The 19,281-nt window shown below is 40.7% G+C and overlaps 1 protein-coding gene across 21 annotated transcripts in view; it reads left to right on the top strand.

Moving 5' to 3' along the window:
- Positions 1-19,281, top strand: part of SYTL2 (synaptotagmin like 2) — a 117,082-nt gene that overhangs the window by 72,812 nt on the left and 24,989 nt on the right. For 5 of the 21 annotated variants that reach the window (XM_011222438.3, XM_011222439.3, XM_011222440.3 and 2 more), the window contains 4 exons: positions 2,647-2,728; positions 3,642-3,756; positions 5,338-6,141; positions 13,490-17,392. In XM_011222438.3, coding sequence (XP_011220740.2) covers positions 2,647-2,728; positions 3,642-3,756; positions 5,338-6,141; positions 13,490-17,392 — 4,904 coding nt within the window. Of the gene's footprint in view, positions 1-2,646; positions 2,729-3,641; positions 3,757-5,337; positions 6,142-13,489; positions 17,393-19,281 lie in introns of those variants that run through there. The other 16 variants (XM_034666181.1, XM_019797582.2, XM_034666182.1 and 13 more) reach the window with 4 other exon arrangements.

The following is a 19,281-nucleotide window of genomic DNA, read 5'->3' on the forward strand; positions in this document are numbered from 1 at the left end:
TCGGGTCAGGGTCAGACACCTGGCTTAAATCCCCAGCTCTTCATTAACTCATTTCGTGTCATTGAACAGGTTCCTTAGCCTCCCCAAGCCTCGGTTTTCTCATGAGTAAAATGGGGAGAAGGGTACATACCTCATAGGGATGTTGCAAAAATCAGTTGAAGATCAATGGTTGCCAAATAACAGGCAGGCATGCAAAACATTGTTGTATTCCTCAAGAGAAGTAAAGCCAGAGCTTAATCTAAGAAGTCTCTGTAATTTTCACAGATATACTTTGAGGTCTAAGACTCTTGTTTTCATTTTTTCTAAGTAAGCAGACTAAGTAGCTAACCACATGTCCCACCCCCATCTCATTTTCCCCTCTCCCAACCACACGGTAACCGGGTGAATACTGTTTCTGTATTTTAGTGGCTGACCATGTGCTCTGAATGTGTTGTTTCTTCCTTTCTTTTGCTTTCTGAGCTAATAGGAACAAAGGCATTTTTTTTTAACCTAAATAATGTGCCTCCTTGTTGTTTGGCAAATAACATGGATTTTTAAAGGAAAAATCGTGGTTACCTATCTGCTGCCACTTCCCCGGCCCTGGCTCAGTGGCCTGTGTCTTTTCAGTTGTTCACCAGTTGTGTACCAGCTGCTCTACATGGCATCACAGGGGGTTATAAAGTAATGCTCAAGATGGCACTCCTGGGGACCTCCTGTTCCCTGCAAGAGAAAAGCTATGTATGTACAGAATGAGGTTGCACAGTAGTCGGGAAGCACATTGCTGGATAGAGTTTAGTAAGAGAGAGACTGGTTTCATGTCTGGTTTTATGATGTGGCATATACGTACTCAGAGCCGGGGCCCAGGAGGCACGGGAACTGTGCTTCCAAGGAGCAGAGATGGCAAAGTCTCGCATCCCTCCCCATCCTTTGTTCTTGGTGAGTGGGAGGGGAAAGGAGGAAGGTGGCAAGAGAGATGGGTGTTCCATGGACAGCCCCGACCAGCAACACTTGGTTCAGGTCCTCTGATCATGTGACTGCTTTATTTTATAAGAAGATGATATAAAATGTTCTGAGAAATGGAGCCTGGCATGTGCTATAAGGTTCCTCATGTCACTCCATGGTTTCTTAAGATGGCAGTCAAGAGAAATGGCTTTCTAGTCCTGGGCTATTGGCTGTTTTTATCGTATGGACACTGTGAGTTCTCTTAGTGACCAGGTCCTTTTTTACATTGGTGCTAGATAACTTGATAAAGTGTGTACCCACCTGTTGTAAGAGTTGCCTCCTATAATGTGTTTTTCTATTAGCCTTAATTCTGTCTCCTTTATAAATCCCCATTCTTGTTCCCTGCCCTTCTCCTCCCCATCCTTTTTCCCCTCTTTGTTACATCCACGTGATCAAGACATATTGTATATGCATCTGCCTCATCTTCTGTAATTCCTTTCTGGAACAATGTGGAGGGTAATGAAAGGAAGAACGGCTTCCTCGGAAGTTCAGCCTCTTCCTGGGACTAAGTCTATGTAAAAAGAACACTGGAGGTGCAGAAGGAAGGAAAGGAAATGAAGCCGCAGGAACATGTAGCTCACAATTGGAGCCACCGTATTCTTGGGCTGGGCTCTGGGACAGATTGCTCTCCCTCCCCAACTTCCAATTCCTTTGCTGCGTGGTGGAAAGCCAGGGCCTTCCTAGGTATTTTCCAAGTTGTTGACTCTGTGATGTCACTAAGAGAACAGGTGGAGTCTAAGCGGGTGCAGTGGTTTCAGCCAATAGTGACCTCACCTTTCATGCCTGAGGCAAGGCCACTGGAGCAGGAAGTCTGAGCAGGTGGTTTTCTTCCCTCTCTAGGGCCACTCTGACTCTCTTTGTCCCTTCTTCCTCAATAGCCATGGGAGTGACTGTTCAGTAGGGAGCCCTACTAAACTCACTTTTCTCCATTTACTCTCACCATGCTGTCATCCTGGGGCTGTCCTGTCCCTTGGGTAGAGAACCTTATTCTGAGCCAGCTCAAGACCTCCATTCTCCCATCATCTTCTGGCTGCTGTGCTTGGCATTATCTCTTTTGCATTTGAACAAGAACTTGCTGGCCAGTCTGGAGAGTTCAGTTGAGGGTCCTCAGCAAGTTGCCGGAACGCACCAGCCTCCCTGCACAGCAGCTCTTACATCTGCTGTCAAGTCACTGGTCTTACCTGAATCTCTTCTTCAGTTATTTCCTCCCTGACTTAGAGTAAGCACTTCCCTTCCATGAAATCAAGCCCTGAAGCTCTCTGGGGCTTCATTTCAGCAATGACGTCCACTGTTGTACACCCCCCACTGCCTTGAGATGAGTTGCTCCCTGTCATCTGCATCTGATGGTAGCTTCTGACTTGGAGATGAGTCCATTTCTACAAGTGTACATTGTGAACCTCTTGTGTGCTTGGTACCATAATAAAAACTTGACAGCTTCTGCTGGATAGTTTCACTTGTCTCACGCCTGTCTTTCATTTCTGTTCTGCCCCTGCCTTTGCCTCACTGCGTAATCATCTCTAGGCCCCAACTCCCTCTCCCTTCCTGGCAGTTTGATTTTACAAACTTCCTCTGCTGTCCTGCCTTAATAGCTTTCAGCTTCAAGGCACGATTTATGCTTCCTCAAAGAGTGAGGGTTTATTCTCTGAATTATTTTTTCTTTTGCAGTTCTAGCGTGGTAAATCCAGCTTCCACCATGATTGACACGTCCCAGGAAAACACAAGGAAGTCAGCTGTGTCTCCGGCTAAGGTACATTGAGCTCAGACCCTGAATATCTCATTTTTGGCAAGAATACCATTTTTCTCATTTTAGCAAAGCACCATGAAATAAAGAGGATTTTTTTTGGTACCAAATATAGATGATTTTTACTATTTAATGTAAGAAGTCACTCTTGTGGTGAAAACACTGATGAATGCCATGTTTCTGCATTGCTGGAGACTCTGATTTCTTGCCCTAGAGAATAAAAGGTCTCAAGCTATTGGGGACTGCTGCTTTTTAAGCATTCGGAATGTGACTTGTTAGTTCCATATCAGTCCATATTCCTGTTCTTAGCTTCCTGAATCTCTTTTAGAGATCTGCTTGTGGGAGGGGATTGCTAATTTATGAAACTCTAGACAGTAAACATTGATATTCAGTTTTATATTAATAAAAAATTCTATTTACTGATCCCCTTTCTGTCATCGAAATTGATGATCATAATAGTGATAATGAAGCACTTCAAACACTTTGATAAGTGTCTTTTAATTGTTATAGGAAAGGTCATTTACAATTATATTTAGTTCAGCTTTAATCTAGTACAGCAAAAGTCTCATATGGTAGAAAGAGCATGGGGGAATCTGCCCTGATTCGTCTCAGGTTGACCCTAACCTTGACCAGGCCCAAATTTTCTCACCTTTGTAAAATATGAGGTTTAGATTTAAGTGACTGGTTCTGGTCTAACTTTGTAGGACTCCAGATTGAGCATATTTTATACAGTTTAATTTTTCTCTGGCATATCTGATAATTCTATGTCAGCCACATTAATGAGGACAGTAATGTGTCAAACAGGCCAGATAGAGTTTACTGGATAAAACTATCAATACTGGAGATAATCAGCGTTTGCCAACACTGAGTTGCTGCTATGACATTTAAAATTAGTTTAATAAACAATATTTTTCCCCAGCAAAGGAAGAATCCGTTTAATAGCTCCAAGTTGCCAGAAGATCACTTATCTCAACAAACCAAAAGTGAGCTGTCAAAAAATGGAAAGGCTGGTTTCTTTCAGACTTCAAAAGAAGGTAAATATTATTTTTATGGACTAGATATTTTTATCTTTGTTATCTGTGGACTAAGGGAAATTCTCAGAGTTCCTTTAACTCAAATAACTTTCAAGAGAAAGTGAAAAGTCCTGATGGTTTTCTTATTTTACTGTGCCCATTGGTTTCCTGCCTGAGAGAAGGAAGCAGAAATTTTAGAAACTGGAAGTTCATGCATTCCAGTCTTGGACCTGACACTTGTTGTTTGACCTCCCGACCTTGGAATCTCCCTCAGTGAACTCGGGAATTTTTTGACTGGAGGCATTCAGTCACTCATGTAACGGCACGTATTGGAGGTCTACCACATGCAGACATAGTTCGTGTAAAATTAAGACTTGGCCTCAAGGAAAAAAAAAAGCCACTTGACAATGTTGTGATCCTCTAATCTGTAATTATCAGCCTAGTCCCTGAGGAGGCATTTGATCAGGTTTGTGGTTTAATTGATTTAAGTCTGCCTCTTATGGAATTTTACCACTCTTCCATGCCACTAAGAAGAAAACACTAGACAGTTCAGTCTCTTCAAAAGCAACTGTAGGAAGATTCCACAGGCATTAAAGGTTGGACAAGGTGTAGAAAATTAACACTGAATTGTGGAGTTGGAGTTTCAGTTATCCTGTTTTAATATTAGTGTATTTTATATTATGTAAAATATTTTACAGAAAAAAAGGGGCTGGGACATGTTACCTTTTTTTTAACTTTCTGAAAAAAATTCATTTTTGTTTTTTTTTGAAAGATTTATTTATTTGAGAGAGAGAGAGAAAGAGAGCAGGAGGGGAGGGGCAGAGGAAAAGGTGGAGAGAGAGTCTCAAGCAGACTTCATGCTGAGTGCGGAGCCCCACATGGGGCTTGATCTTACCACCCAGAGATCATGACCAGAGCTGAAACCAAGAGTTGGACACTTAACTGACTGTGCCACCCAGGAGTCCCTGAAAAAATTAAGTTTTGTTTTAGAGATTTTCTTTTTAAAAAATTAAAAAAAATTTTTTAAAGAAAATTGAGTTCCTTGGGGTGCCTGGGTGGCTCAGTTGGTTAAGCATACACCTTCAGCTCTGGCCATGATCCTGGGGTCCTGGGATCGAGCCCCACATGGGGCTCCCTGCTCAGCGGGGAACCTGCTCCTCCCTCTCCCGCTACCCCTCCCCCTGCTCGTGCCCTCTCTTTTTCTCTCTTTTTCTCAACAAAATAAATAAAATTGTAAAAAAAAAAAAAAAAAAAGGAAAATTGAGTTCCTTTTTCTGGTTTCCATATGTAAATTTTCAAAGTGACTTCTCTGTTTTTTCTTAGCCTCCTTAGGAATTTTAAAAATCTTTTCTAAAAACTGTTTATTGAGTATAAAAATACCACAAAGTATGTATGTAAAGCACAGTAATCTTAAATGGACAGTTCATGAAGTTCATGCCTGAATTTTTAAATGCTTTTTAATTAGATCTGGACTTACGGTAATACTTTATTGTCTTTAATATTTTACTACTTTTGCTGCATGTAGATTAATTTATGTTAGGTGTTTTAAATTATAGAGCTGTTCTCCATTTGACATGTCACCTAATGTGTTTTAATTTACAGGTGAACTGTCAGAGTCAAAAGAAAAGTCATCTGTCCCAGATACTTCAAGCCAAAATTTAGAGAAACTAAAGCCGAGATCTCCAGGCCCCGAGAATGGATCTCAGGTCAAACCTCCAATCCCGAAAGCCAGGAAAATGCTCCCCAAACCACATGAGTTAAAGCAAGATGATAACCAGTCTTTTCCTCGACAAAGGACAGACTCCCTGAGCGCAAGGGGGGCTCCCAGAGGGATCCTGAAACGCAACTCCAGTTCCAGCAGCACAGACTCAGAAACAGTTCGTTTCCATCAGAACTTGGAACCCAAAAGCAAAATCGTGTCCCCTGGCCTCACCATCCATGAAAGAATTTCTGAGAAGGAGCATTGTTTAGACGATGACTCCTCTTCAAACTCCCTGGAGCCATTAAAGCACGTGAGATTCTCTGCAGTGAAGGATGAACTCCCCCAGAGTCCTGGGCTAAGCCATGGCCGGGAAGTAGGGGAATTTAGTGTTTTAGAGTCTGACAGGCTGAAGAATGGAACGGAAGATATTGCGGACGTCAATGAACTTTGGAATGACCCTAAGCCTTCCCAATACAGGAATTCTTTACCTTTACATCAGTCAGCCTCCAGCCCAGGTGCATCAAACAGCGAAGCACATCAGCCAATGACTTCTGGTTCTTTTCCAATGAATGGGCACCATTCTCCCTTGGAAGGTTTAACTCCAAGACCAGAGTCCATTGAAAATTCACCCACCATCAATGAACACAAAGCTAAACCATCAGAATTATCAAGCCGTGAAGCAGAATTGTCCAAAAGCCCTGCTGGTAAGAGAGTTGTGACTACCAGACTATAAAAACCAACGCAGTGGGCTTGGAATGGCTAGGCCAGCCCTGTAGAAGCCCCATTTTGTCTCATAGGCATTCCAGCTACAATTTAGACAGGTGCCACTGGGGAATGATTATACTACCTCTTAATGGGTTTGGAGGTTTTCCTCAATCATCAGTAACTAAAGTGATAACTAACACTAAAACCAGGATAACATTGTTTCTGGCCCATAATGCTTTTCCCTAAAAAATGTAACTATCAATTATTTAACCGAACAAATTAGTGTTTTGAATTAAATCAAGGTGTGTGTATATAGAATAAGAATTAAATATATGCTAATACCTTTGCACAGAATATATTATTTACCTAATGCATATTTATTACCATTTAATCAAAATTTGATTTTTTTAAAAAGATTTTATTTTTAAGTAAATCTCTATACCCAACGTGAGGCTGGGATTCACAACCCCGAGATCAAGAGTTGCACGCTCCACCAGTTGACTAGCCAGGCCCCTCAGATTTTTTTTAATCTCAGAAGAACCTTCATTTTTTTTTTTTAATTTGAGAGAGAGACAGAAAGAACATGAGTGGGGGGAGGGGCAGAGGGAAAAGACAAGCAGACTCCCTGCTGAGCAGAGAGCCCAATGTAGGGCTCCAACCCAGGATCCTGAGATCATGATCAGAGCCAAAGTCAGATGCTTAACCAACTGAGCCAGCTAGATGCCCTGAACCTTCATTTTCTTAGCCATTTGTTCTTAGATGTTAAAAGTGCTGAAGGAACTTTCTCCTTCAGCTGCTGTGAGCTGAGAGGCCAAGAGAATACTGCTTTTCCCTCCTACCTAGCTAACTAGCCCTGTCTCGAAGATCTTACACCTCTCAAGGGATGAGACACTGTTTTCCCATACCCATACGATTATTTTGTAATTCTTATGTTTTAAAAAACAGAAACAATGGGAAAAAATCATGCTGTGTATTCTCTCCCATCTTCAGTAAGTCTTCCTCCAGCCCTATGATAATTTCTTTATAGTCGGAAAATTTACAATGGCAGCAGTCATATGTCTGATGAACTTGCTCTCCTCCTTCTTATTAGTCAATATTAAGTTAACACTGGGTCACTTTTCCTCGGTCCTGCAGTTTTATACTTGTTCAGATCAGTCTAATTCTTAAAGAGCAAAGCACTTTCAATTACCCTCTTGTGCCCCAGACATTTTAATCATTTGAACACAAAGGAATATTTTTTTAAATTAAAAATTAGCAGGTGCTTCTTCAATTAAAAAAACCCTTGTATTAAAGGAAATTACTGAAGTTTGATAAACATTGGCAAATAATTGGATGCTGCTTACCTAAATGTTTATTCAAAAGATGAAAAAAAATGTTTAATAATGTTTACCTTTATTATTATCCACAGAAAAGATTTGGTAAGCCTTTCCTGTTTTTCAAATTGCACCTGCTTTCCCACAGACTACAGACTATCTTTATAATTTTATATTAACTACTTATTTGTGCCTTCTGATTTTTGTTATTAAAGATTTATTTCTTTTAAGAGGGATAGCATGCACATGAGTGGGGGAGGATCAGAGGGAGAGGGAGAGACTCTCAGACTCCGCACTAAGTCCTGAACGCAACGCGGGGCTCGATCCCATGACCCTGAGATCTTGATCTGAGGAGAAATCAAGAGCGGGACATTTAGCCACCTGAGCCACCCTGTGCTTTCTGATTTTTAAGTCCCAGCTGACCATGAAATTAGGGAGGAAAGCATCATCAGCTACACCTATGTTTTTTAAGATTTTTTTTTTTTTGAGAGAGAAAGAGAGCAGGGGCACAGGGAAAAGCAGACTCCCTGCTGATCAAGGAGCCCAACATGGGGCTCAATCCCAGGACTCCAGGATCATGACCAGAGCCCGAGGTAGACACTCAACTGATTGAGCCCCTCAGGCATTCCCAGCTACACCTATTTTGAGTGAGAGGCCTCCTGGCCTTAGAGCTTATATACAAAGTTCTCCTTACTTATTAACATCTTGCTTACCACAAGAACATATACAAGTAAATAATGAACATAAAAAGAAAATCAGGCCCCAAAAATGGTAAATGCAAATTATGTGAATGACAAGTGTTTGACTTTAGCTCTGACCTTCAGGACAGTCAATATCACATTCATTACTACACTGCAAAATACAGAAGAATTCCTCAGAGAAAATGGAACGCTACCTGGCATCAAATCTTTAAAATAACTGTTCTTATTTTAAAAGTAATACACTTCCATTGTAAAACATTTGAAAAGTAGAAATGTACACAGAATAAAACAAACCATCTGTGATGCCATCATCCAGCACTAACTACAGTATTGCCAACATTTCATTGTAGAGCCTTTCAATAATTTTCAAGCATGAATATGATTTTAAATTATGTTTATACTGCCAGACTCCTTTTTTTTAATGAATAGTATATTATAAGCATTTTTTCATCATTGTTTTCTGTTAAACAAATGAACACGGAATTCTTCAAGATTTCTTAAAAGAACTTCACAATTATTGACATATATTCATTAGCACAATGTGTAGTTAAGGAAACCAAGTTCTACCATGTGCCAATTATTGTATAACACTTTGTTGTTTTCACACTTAGCCAGATAGAATTCTATTAACTGATATGTCCTCTAGTACATTTGAAATGTAGTTGACTTCATAAGAATTCAGGTGACATGATTTTCAAGAACATGCATTGCATGGCTTAGCATTTGTAAGGAAGAAGGAGGAATGCTGAAACACCTGGGTCTTTTTTTTTTTTTTAATGTGATGTTAGTCACCATACAGTACATCATTAGTTTTTGATGTAGTGTTCCATGATTCATTGTTTGCGTATAACACCCAGTGCTCATCACAACACGTGCCCTCCTTAATAACCCATCACTGGGCTAACCCACTCCTCCACCCTCCTCCCCTCTAAAACCCTCAGATTGTTTCCCAGAGTCCATAGTCTCTCATGGTTCATCTCCCCCTCTGATTCCGCCCCTTCATTTTTCCTTTCCTTTTCCTAATGTCCTCCATGCTATTCCTTATGTTCCACATCTAAGTGAAACCATATGATAACTGTTTTTCTCTGCTTGACTTATTTCACTTAGTGTAATCTTCTCCATTCCTATCCATGTTGATGCAAATGTTGGGTAACCGTCCTTTCTGATGGTTGAGTAATATTCCGTTGTATATATGGACCACATCTTCTTTATCCATTCATCTGTTGAAGGGCATCTTGGCTCCTTCCACAGTTTGGCTATTGTGGACAGTGATGGTATGAACATTGGGGTGCATATGGCCCTTCTTTTCACTACATCTGTATCTTTGGGGTAAATACCCAGTAGTGCAATTGCTAGGTCATAGGGTAGCTCTATTTTTAACTTTTTGAAGAATCTCCACACTGTTTTCCAAAGTGGCTGTACCAACTTGCATTCCCACCAATGGTGTAAGAGGTTCCCCTCTTCCAGGTTCGCCTTTCTCCACATCCTCTCCAACATTTGTTGTTTCTTGCCTTGTCAATTTTTGCCATTCTAACTGGTGTTAAGGTGGTATCTCAATGTGGTTTCGATTTGAATTTCCCTGATGGCTAATGATGTTGAACATTTTTTCATGTGTCTGTTAGCCATTCGTATGTCTTCTTTGGCGAAGTGTCTGTTCATGTCTTCGGCACATTTTTTGACTTGATTATTTGTTTTTTGGGTGTTGAGTTTGAGAAGTTCTTTATAGATCTTGGACACCAGCCCTTTATCTGTAGCGTCATTTGCAAATATCTTCTCTCATTCCATGGGTTTCCTCTCTGTTTTGTTGACTGTTTCCTTTGCTGTGCAGAAGCTTTTTATCTTGATGAAGTCCCAAAAGTTCATTTTTGCTTTTGTTTCCCTTGCCTTTGGAGATGTACCTTCAAAGAATTTGCTGTGGCTGATGTTGAAGAGGTTATTACCTATGTTCTCCTCTATGACTTTGATAGATTCCTGTCTCACATTAAGGCTTTTCATCCATTTAGAGTTTATCTTTGTGTATGGTGTCAGAGAATGGTTGAGTTTCATTCTTCTGTATTTAGCTATCCAATTTCCCCAGCACCATTTATTGAAAAGACTGTCTTTTTTTCCATTGAATATTTGTTCCTGTTTTGTCAAAGATTAGTTGACCACAGAGTTGAGGGTCCATATCTGGGCTTTCTATTCTGTTCCATTGATCTATGTGTCTGATTTTGTGCCAGTACCATGCTGTCTTGGTGATCACAGCTTTGTACTATAGCTTGAAATCAGGCAATGTGATGCCCCCAGCTTTGTTTCTCTTTTTCAACATTTCTTTGATGATTCGGGGTCTTTTCTGGTTCCGTACAAATTTTAGGATTGTTTGTTCCAGCACTTTGAAGAATGGCATTTGTATTTTGATCAGAATGGCATTGAAAATATAGATTGTTCTGGGTAGCATAGATATTTTAACAGTGTTTATTTTCCGATCCATGAGCATTGAATATTTTTCCATCTTTTTGTGTCTTCTTCAATTTCTTTCATAAGTGTTCTGTAGTTTCTTGAGTATAGATCCTTTGCCTCTTTGGTTAGGTTTATTCCACAGCATCTTATGGTTTTTGGTGCTATTGTAAATGGAATCAATTACCTAATTTCTCTTTCTACAGTTACATTGTTAGTGTATAGGAAAGCAACTTATTTCTGTGCATTGATTTTGTATCCTGCCACATTACTGAATTGCTGTATGAGTTTTAGTAATTTGGTGGTGGAGTCTTTTGGGTTTTCCACATAAAGTATCATGTCATCTGTGAAGAGAGAGAGTTTGACTTCTTCTTTGCCAATTTGAATACATTTTATTTCTTTTTGTTGTCTGATTGCTGTTCTTGGACTTGTAGTACTATGTTGAACAATAGTGGTGAGAGTGGGCATACTTGTTGTGTTTCTGATCTTAAGGGAAAGGCTCTCAGCTTTTCCCCATTGAGAATGACATATGCTGTGGGCTTTTCATAGATGGTTTTTATGAAATTGAGGAATGTAACCTCTATCCCTACACTCTGAAGTTTTCATCAGAAAAGGATGCTGTATTTTGTCAAATGCTTTTTCTGTATCAATTGAGAGGACCATATGGTTCTTGTCTCTTCTCTTATTAATGTGTTCTATCACACTAATCATTTGTGAATGTTGAACCACCCTTTCATCTCAGGGACAAATCCCACCTGGTCATGATGGATAATCCTTTTAATGTACTGTTGGATCCTATTAGCTAGGATCTTGTTGAGAATTTTAGCATCCATATTCATCAGGGATATCAGTCTGTAATTCTCCTTTTTTTTTTTTTAAAGATTTTATTTATTTATTTGACAGAGATAGAGACAGCCAGTGAGAGAGGGAACACAAGCAGGGGGAGTGGGAGAGGAAGAAGCAGGCTCACAGCAGAGGAGCCTGATGTGGGGCTCGATCCCACAACGCCAGGATCACGCCCTGAGCCGAAGTCAGACGCTCGACCGCTGTGCCACCCAGGCACCCCTGTAATTCTCCTTTTTGATGGGGTCTTTGCCTGGTTTTGAGATCGAGGTAATGCTGGCCTCATAGAATAAGTTTGGAAGTTTTCCTTCTGTTTCTATTTTTTGAGACAGCTTCAGGAGAATAGGTATTTTTTTTTCTTTGAATGTTTGATAGAATTCACCAGGGAATCCATCAGGCCCTGGACTCTTGTTTTTTGGGAGGTTTTTGATCACTGCTTCAATCTCGTTACTGGTTATTGGTCTATGCAGGTGGTCAATTTCTTCCTGTGTCAGTCTTGGTAGTTTATAGGTTTCCAGGAAGGCATCCATTTTTTCCAGGTTGCTTAATTTATTGGCATATAGTTGTTGATGATAATTTCTAATAATTGCTTCTATTTCCTTGGTGTTAGTTGTGATCTCTCCCCTTTCATTCATAATTTTATTGATTTGGGACCTTTGTCATTTCTTTTGGATAAGTCTGGCCAGTGGTTTATCAATCTTATTAATTCTTTCAAAGAAGAAGCTTCTAGTGAAACACTTGGGTCTTAACTGAAGGGAAGAGTGCCTGAGCTCCCTTATCTAAGTGTTCCATGTGCCCTTTGATTGAGGCTCAGAGAGGATCCTCTCTGCTTTCTTGATAGCTTAGAGCTTAAATAACCTTCTCTAGCCTCTTAGCCATTGGTCAGCCAACATCAGGGAACGGGTGAAGATCACATTCTGCACCAGTCTTCTTTCATTTATTTGGCTCACAGAAACGACTTAGAAACTCACAAACTGTAGAACTGAGTTAGGGCATAACAGAGGAGCCTCTTGAGATGATGGTCCTCAAACTCCAGTATACTGAACAGTCACTGGGCTAGGTGTTCATAAAGTTTCCTGGGCCCCTCTTCAGAGATTCTGGTTTAATCTATTAGGAGGAAGGCCCGGGAATACAAATATCCTCATTGTACCATTCTAATGTTCTGGAGGGAGCTCCAGAAAGTTGTTTTACCAACTCCTGAAATTCCCCTTGGTCTGTCTTCCTCAAACTTGGTATAAGCCCCCTCTAGTGTTTATGAGTATGCCTGTGGATGGGCGCAGTCATAAAATCAACATGGTGTATTTTCCTTGAGTGTCAAGTTTTATGTATAGATTTAAGAGTAGAAGAAAAGTAATATTTAAAATGTAACATGGATCACAGGCGCTGGGGTGGCTCAGTCAATTAAGCATCAAACTCTTGGTTTCTGCTGAGGTCATGATCTCAGGCTCATGAGATCCAGTTCCATGTTGGGCTCCGTACTCAGCAGGGGGTCTTCTTGGGATTCTCTCTCCCTTTCCCTCTGCCCCTCTCCCTGTTACTCCTCGTACCTATGCTCTCTCTCTTTCAAATAAATCTTTTTAAAAAATGTAATATGGATCAGAATACAAAATCCACAGGAATTTTTTATTTAATTGAAAGAAAATTTCATTATGTTCAGTTAGCCAACATATAGTACATCATAAATGAATTTTTTTTAAAGTAATCTCTACACCCTATGTGGGGCTTGAACTCATGATCCCGAGATCAAGAGTTGCATGCTCTACTGACCAAGCCAGCCAGGTGCCCCCATATTAATTCTCAGAATAAATCAGAGACTTCAAAGGAATTTCTCAATTGGGTCTATACCCCATACCTCAGGAGTCTACATTTACCTTCCTTTACTGTCAGAGCAACTCTGGTAGAATACCTTAATTAGGATGGTTTGTATTACAGCCCCTGAAAAATGCTGATAGAAACAGCTAGTGGTGTGGAAAGTATAAATACAAAGTGACACTTTAAAAGATAATGTGAGTAATTGAATAATAATTCTTTAAACATTCTCTTTCCTTATTTAGAAAAGCATTTCTGTGTTGCAGATGGACTGTCTTGTGTTGAGCCTGAGCCATTTCAGGTGCCAGATCACAGTTCTAGAGACCATCAGCAAGGTAAGCCCCCTCTTCTCAAGGCCCTAAAAGCTAGGACGTCCTCACACTCTGGTCCATTTGACACTGAGATAAGGAAGACAACTGATGATTCCATATCTAAAGTCCTAGACTGGTTTAATCGAAGTTCTCATTCAGAAGACAATAAGTCACCTCTCCAACATCCCCAAGGAATAGAGCTGAAAGAAGAAACAAACTCAGAATCGCTGACTGCTACTGCCTTAGAGAGAGATGACACCAGTCTGAAAGAAAAGGGCTCAAAGGCTCTATTACCCACCAAAGTTAAATTGATGCCTGCAGAATCTGATTCAACGTTTCAGGGAGAGGGAAATACACTGCCTTCTAGAACTTGCCAAAATGATAACGTGAATATCCAATGCAAATCCATTAATTTGTCCCAACAAGGCAACGAAAGTCCAGGCATATTGCAACCATGTGAAATCTATGGCCAAAATCAAGGGAGTAAAACTATGGACTATAGCCAAAGTTCAAAAAATCGAGGAGAAGGAAATCGGGTACTTCCCCCAATCAGTAACTATTCCTACAGTGCTCTCAAAGGACCTGATGCAGAAGGCCAAATTCCATGCAATATTAGCGATGTTGACAGCTTAGATGAAGAAGAGCCTAAGCTTCATGTTTATGGAAAAAATAGAGGAAACCCAGAAGTGAAATTTGACTCAACACTTGTCAAAGAACCAACTTTGAAAGACAACATGAAGGCAGAGAGAGAGAGCAAAGGAGGGGATACATACTTTCTGAAAGCTTCTTTAGAGCCAGATAATATTGAGTCACTACATGGGGCTACCAAAAACAAATCTTGGAAGAAGCCTGAGGTCCAATTACAAGAAGCTGGTGAGGTTCCCAAAAACCAAGTGCAAAGAGAAAAATACAAAAGAGTAAGTGAAAGAATATCTTTCTGGGAAGGTGAAAAAGCTGCTGCTAAGTTAAGTCATAAAGAACCCACATCATCATGCAGTCAAGGGCAGCCTTCTGCTAAAGCATATCAGCCTGTGAAGTCCATGCACAGTTTATCTACAGCCCAGAGTGAATATAATCAAGTCACTAGTAAACAAGTGGTCCTAGATAAGAATGGCCACACAGCCCATCTCTCCAGTTTTTGTTCCTCGAATAAACCTAAAGAGAACAGGCCCCAGATACCAGGTTCATCCAAAAATTATCCTTCAGTTAATCAACCAGGTGAAGTGCCTCCATTTCAGAATAAGATAAATGAGCCTATAAAAAGATTGCCTGTGGCAGAGAGTTGGCATTATAAAAGGGACATTACTTTATCAGCTTGGCAACATCCTTCAAAGATTGGAAATGGAACACATACTCCTTTGGAAAAAGGCAAATCTCTAATTGGTGAATCAAATCCCAACTTTAAAGTTACATCCCTAAAACAAAGAATGGATGAACCCAATACAGAACAGGTTTATAATCACTCTCAATTTGAGCATTTGAGAAAGTTTTGGGACTCAGGAGCCAATCCAAACAGTCAAGAGAATGTTGAGAAGAATACTACCACAGTAAGCCAAAAATATTTGATGTCTTTTAATAGTCAGAAACACAAAGAATTCAGTGACATTGTATCATCAGGAAAGACTATCCATGAAATAGGGACGTTTCCAGGTAAAAAAAAAATTCTGGCAAGAGAGGAAATAGAGAAATTAAATTCAAAGTGCACACTCCAGGTGTTACCAGATGAAACCACATTTCCACTGGGACCATCCAGAAAATCTACTCATCATTTGCCAGGAAACGAGTCATCAAAGGAAAATGTGGAAAAGAATACCAAATGGTTTGTTATGCCAGTGTTCAAGGAGGAAAAGGGTAGCTCAGACCAAGAGATTCAAGAATCCATAGTTAAAACAAGTGTTTTGTCTAAAGACTACAAAGACACTTTTAATGACAGCTTACAGAAGCTACTTTCAGAAGCTTCATCACTAGCCATGCATCCTTCTGGTGGAAAAGTTCATGGAAAACAAATGTCTGAACCAGATATTTCTGGAAATAAAATATGGCCTCAAGATGCAGATTTTGCTGAGACTGAGGAAGAAGACAACGGACATAAGGAGACCATTAATGAGCATGTAGACAAAACAGTAGCTCCTGCAAAGGTTAAGCTGAACACCTTGACTGCTAGTCTCGATAAACTCCTAAAGGAAGCAACTGGAACTTCATCCTGTCCCTTGCCAGTCGTGTTGGAACCTGCGACCACTAGGATCAACTCTGAACCTGAAGAAGGTAGAGTTAATGAAAAAGGGATAGAATGGAATAGCACCTCAGCCTATCAGAAAGAGATAGTAGCTCCTTTTCCAAAGGGGAACAAAACTTTAGTAAATACAGCTGTCTCCCAGAAAGCTGAAAGTGGTCGGTGCCAACTAAGTATGGAGGACGTATGTCAGGTGGCTGCAGAAGGTGCTCACCCATTGGGTCAACCTTCCCATGTTTACAGAAAAGATTCTTTTGGGGATGTGGCCAACTCTCCCCAAGAGATGCCTTCTTCCAGGGATGCTTGTCTTGCTCCTCAGGATAAGGCATTATCTTCACAAAGGGAAATTTCAGAGACTGTAGAAAAAGTCATTCTTCCACCTAAACCTGCCTTGAATGATGTATATGCTGTATTACAAAAGCTACTGAGAGAAGCTTGTTATCCAGCTGGGAGCGAAGTAGTGCCTGGGGAAGTAAAAGCAGAATTTCCTGAAGGAGTACAGGCAGCGGGTAGCCCCCAAAATTCTTCACCATGGGCTACAACGGACACTACAGTTCCAGACAGAAATGACTTTTATTCCTCCAACGTAGCCCCTGATAAAACTCATAACTTTGGACCTTATTTAGCTGCCCGAGTACCTCCATCAGAACAAACCCGTTGCTCATGTGATCCCACTGTTACTCAGTGTGGCAAAGAGTTACCTCAGGAAGTAGCAGAAATTGTGAGGGAAACAGTTATTCAGCCTAAATCAGAGTTCCTAGAATTCAGTGCTGGCTTAGAGAAACTACTGAAGGAAGCAATTGAAACCCCCTCCTCGAAATATGAAAGTGATACAGGGACTCTTTCGCCATCAAAGTTAACAGGTACGGCTGAGGTGTCCGGGCAAGCTGCTTCTGAATTCCATCGTGAGGAAATCAAAGAAACAGTAAAAAAGTCTGAGGCTCCATCAATAACTGAGAGTGCTTTCAATATTGGTTTTGACAGACTTTTTAGAGAAACTTCTGAGGCTCCTTCTTACCAGCTCCAGGTGTCAGTGAAAGAAGAAACTCCTGAGAAGGAGACTTCCCAGTCAGAGCAGGCCAGTTTCTTGAGGACAGTACCCCATTTTGACTGGACAGCCTCAGAGGCCTCTGAAATGAAGCTTACGAGTAATGTTTTCAAATCGCAAGCGAACCAGTGTGATGAAGTGTTGGGAGGTGACAAAGCTGTGACTGATTTATCAGTAGATCTTTGTGGTCCTGAAAGTGGGGTTGAGGTCCCTGGAACACTGCAGTTCTGTGTGGAACATAAAATAGGGATCACTGACACTAGAAACCCTGCAGAGGACAGGGATAGTGAAAGTGAGGGTGCAGGGGTTCGAGAAGGGGCTTCTCAGGAGCCTGGCTTGGAAGAGGCTCCTAAAGCAATCAGTGTGTCCAGAAATAGGCAACCCATTTCTCTCCTGACAAACACAGAAAACCCTACAGAAACAAGTAACGTCGAATTGATTCTGGCATCACCATGTAAGAGAATAGAGAAAACTGAAGAAAAAGAAAGTTTCTCTGACTCTGATATTTCAGGTGGAAACTTGAGTTCCAATGCAGAAAGCTGGAGAAAAACTTCCAGTGAGCATTCTGAATTTTTTAACCTATTGGTTAATGAGTAAGGGAATGCTGATGTAAACTATGATACAATTTTTAAAATTGGGATTAATTTGACACTTGGAAATGGTGGTAAATTCTTATCACTTCAGTTCTACCTAGGCTTTCTTAATAAAAAGCTACAGTTCCCTTTATATTCTTTAATCAAATGAGTTACATAGAGACAGTTTTACCCACGAGGCAGTGTTTCAGAAGCTGACTTTATTCTCACTAACAATAGAGTTGTTAGGTTTTAAAAGTAATTTTTAAAGAAATTTTTGGGTTTAGAAAGTACTTCTGAAACATTCAAGCTAGTTTTCCTCCTGGAAATAATTTTTCTTAATTGGCAATCCACACAGAAGTCTCTAGTAAGATTCATGGCAAGAAAGTGCCACGCACAAATGGGCACAAATTTCCCTTTTAGGGTGAATATTTTACCACAGTAGTGGCTGAATATACCAGGAAGAGTGCAAGGCTGGAACTTTCTTTCTCTCGGATACCTTTTCCTGTGGTATTTTGTTGCTACTCTTTTCCTCTTGTTTTCAATTACCTGCAGAATCTTCCCCTTCTCTAGTGTATGACTTTGGTCAGATGACTTTACCTGATTCCACCTGAGGGCATTGCCTGGCCTGCTGCATTTCTTTGGCTCCAGCCTTGGCTAAGTGAATGAAGATCTTAATCAATTACTACATTCATCTAAGTGGGCTTGGGGGTACTGACTTCAGCCAGGCTGAGAGGTACAGGCCTTGTCTCAGTTTGCTATGATGATCAACGTGGGCATTTTAGCAGAGAAACCCAGAAGCAAACAGGAATGTGAAACTACCTGAGTATAACAATGAAATGATAAAGGATCCTCTCTGGCTAGGACATTTTAACCACAGTTGCACAACAGTGGGTACGGCCACCCTCCTAGCAGTTTAGAAAATTTGTCATTTTCTAGCTCCCCTCTGTATTGATGAGAACGAATAAGCTTTACTGAGTGGATGACTCGTGAGGTTTGGTTTCCTTTGCAAGTAACTTGTACAGCCTCTTCTTGAAAACTGACCAAAGGATCCACCTTTAATCTTAATTAATCAAGTTGAAGGCCCGGTTCCAAAGGTTGCTGGTAAGAAAAGGAAAGTGGAATACCAGTCTCTGAAACCAGACATACACAGGAATGTACATCAGCATGTTCAGCTTGCTAAAGTAGACTTTTACTAAACTACCCCATGAGTGAGGGGGGTCGACTGGCCCATAGGACAGCTTGTAAATTTCTACTTACTCTGGAGACTATTGGCCCTAATATATATAGCCTTGTTTATAGTGCATCAGCATAACTGACTGAACAGCAAAAAGCCTATCTAAAAATGAAATAATCAATATTAAATAACCACCCAGAGAGAGCCCAGAGAAGATATTTAAAAGTTATAAGCCAATAAGAGGTATAAAATGGTACAATTGTAGTTTTATATACTCTAACCTAAATTTTTGTTTTTAAACAAATGACTGGGGGTGGGCTGGAGGAGGGAGGAACCTGTCTACAATGGCACCACAATTTTGGTGAGCAACCTAACATGTTTGTTTGTTTAAATTTATTTATTTGACAGAGAGCAGGAGAGCACAGGCAGGGGGAGCGGCAGAGGGAGAGGGAGAGGCAGAAGCAGAGGCAAAGGGAGAGGCAGAGGGAGAGGGAGTAGCAGCGCCCCTTCCCCCCCCGCAGCAGGGACCTTGACACCGGGCTTGATCCCAGGTCCCTGGGATCATGACCTGAGCTGAAGGCAGATGCTTAACCGACTGAACCACCCAGGTGCCCCAAACCTAACATGTTTGACTTGTGGCTGAGCTCTTATTCAACTAATACTTCAGTATGTTCCTTAAAAATTAAAAAAAAAAAA

Source organism: Ailuropoda melanoleuca, chromosome 8 (genome assembly GCF_002007445.2).
Source record: "Ailuropoda melanoleuca isolate Jingjing chromosome 8, ASM200744v2, whole genome shotgun sequence".
Classification (NCBI taxonomy): Eukaryota; Metazoa; Chordata; class Mammalia; order Carnivora; family Ursidae; genus Ailuropoda; species Ailuropoda melanoleuca.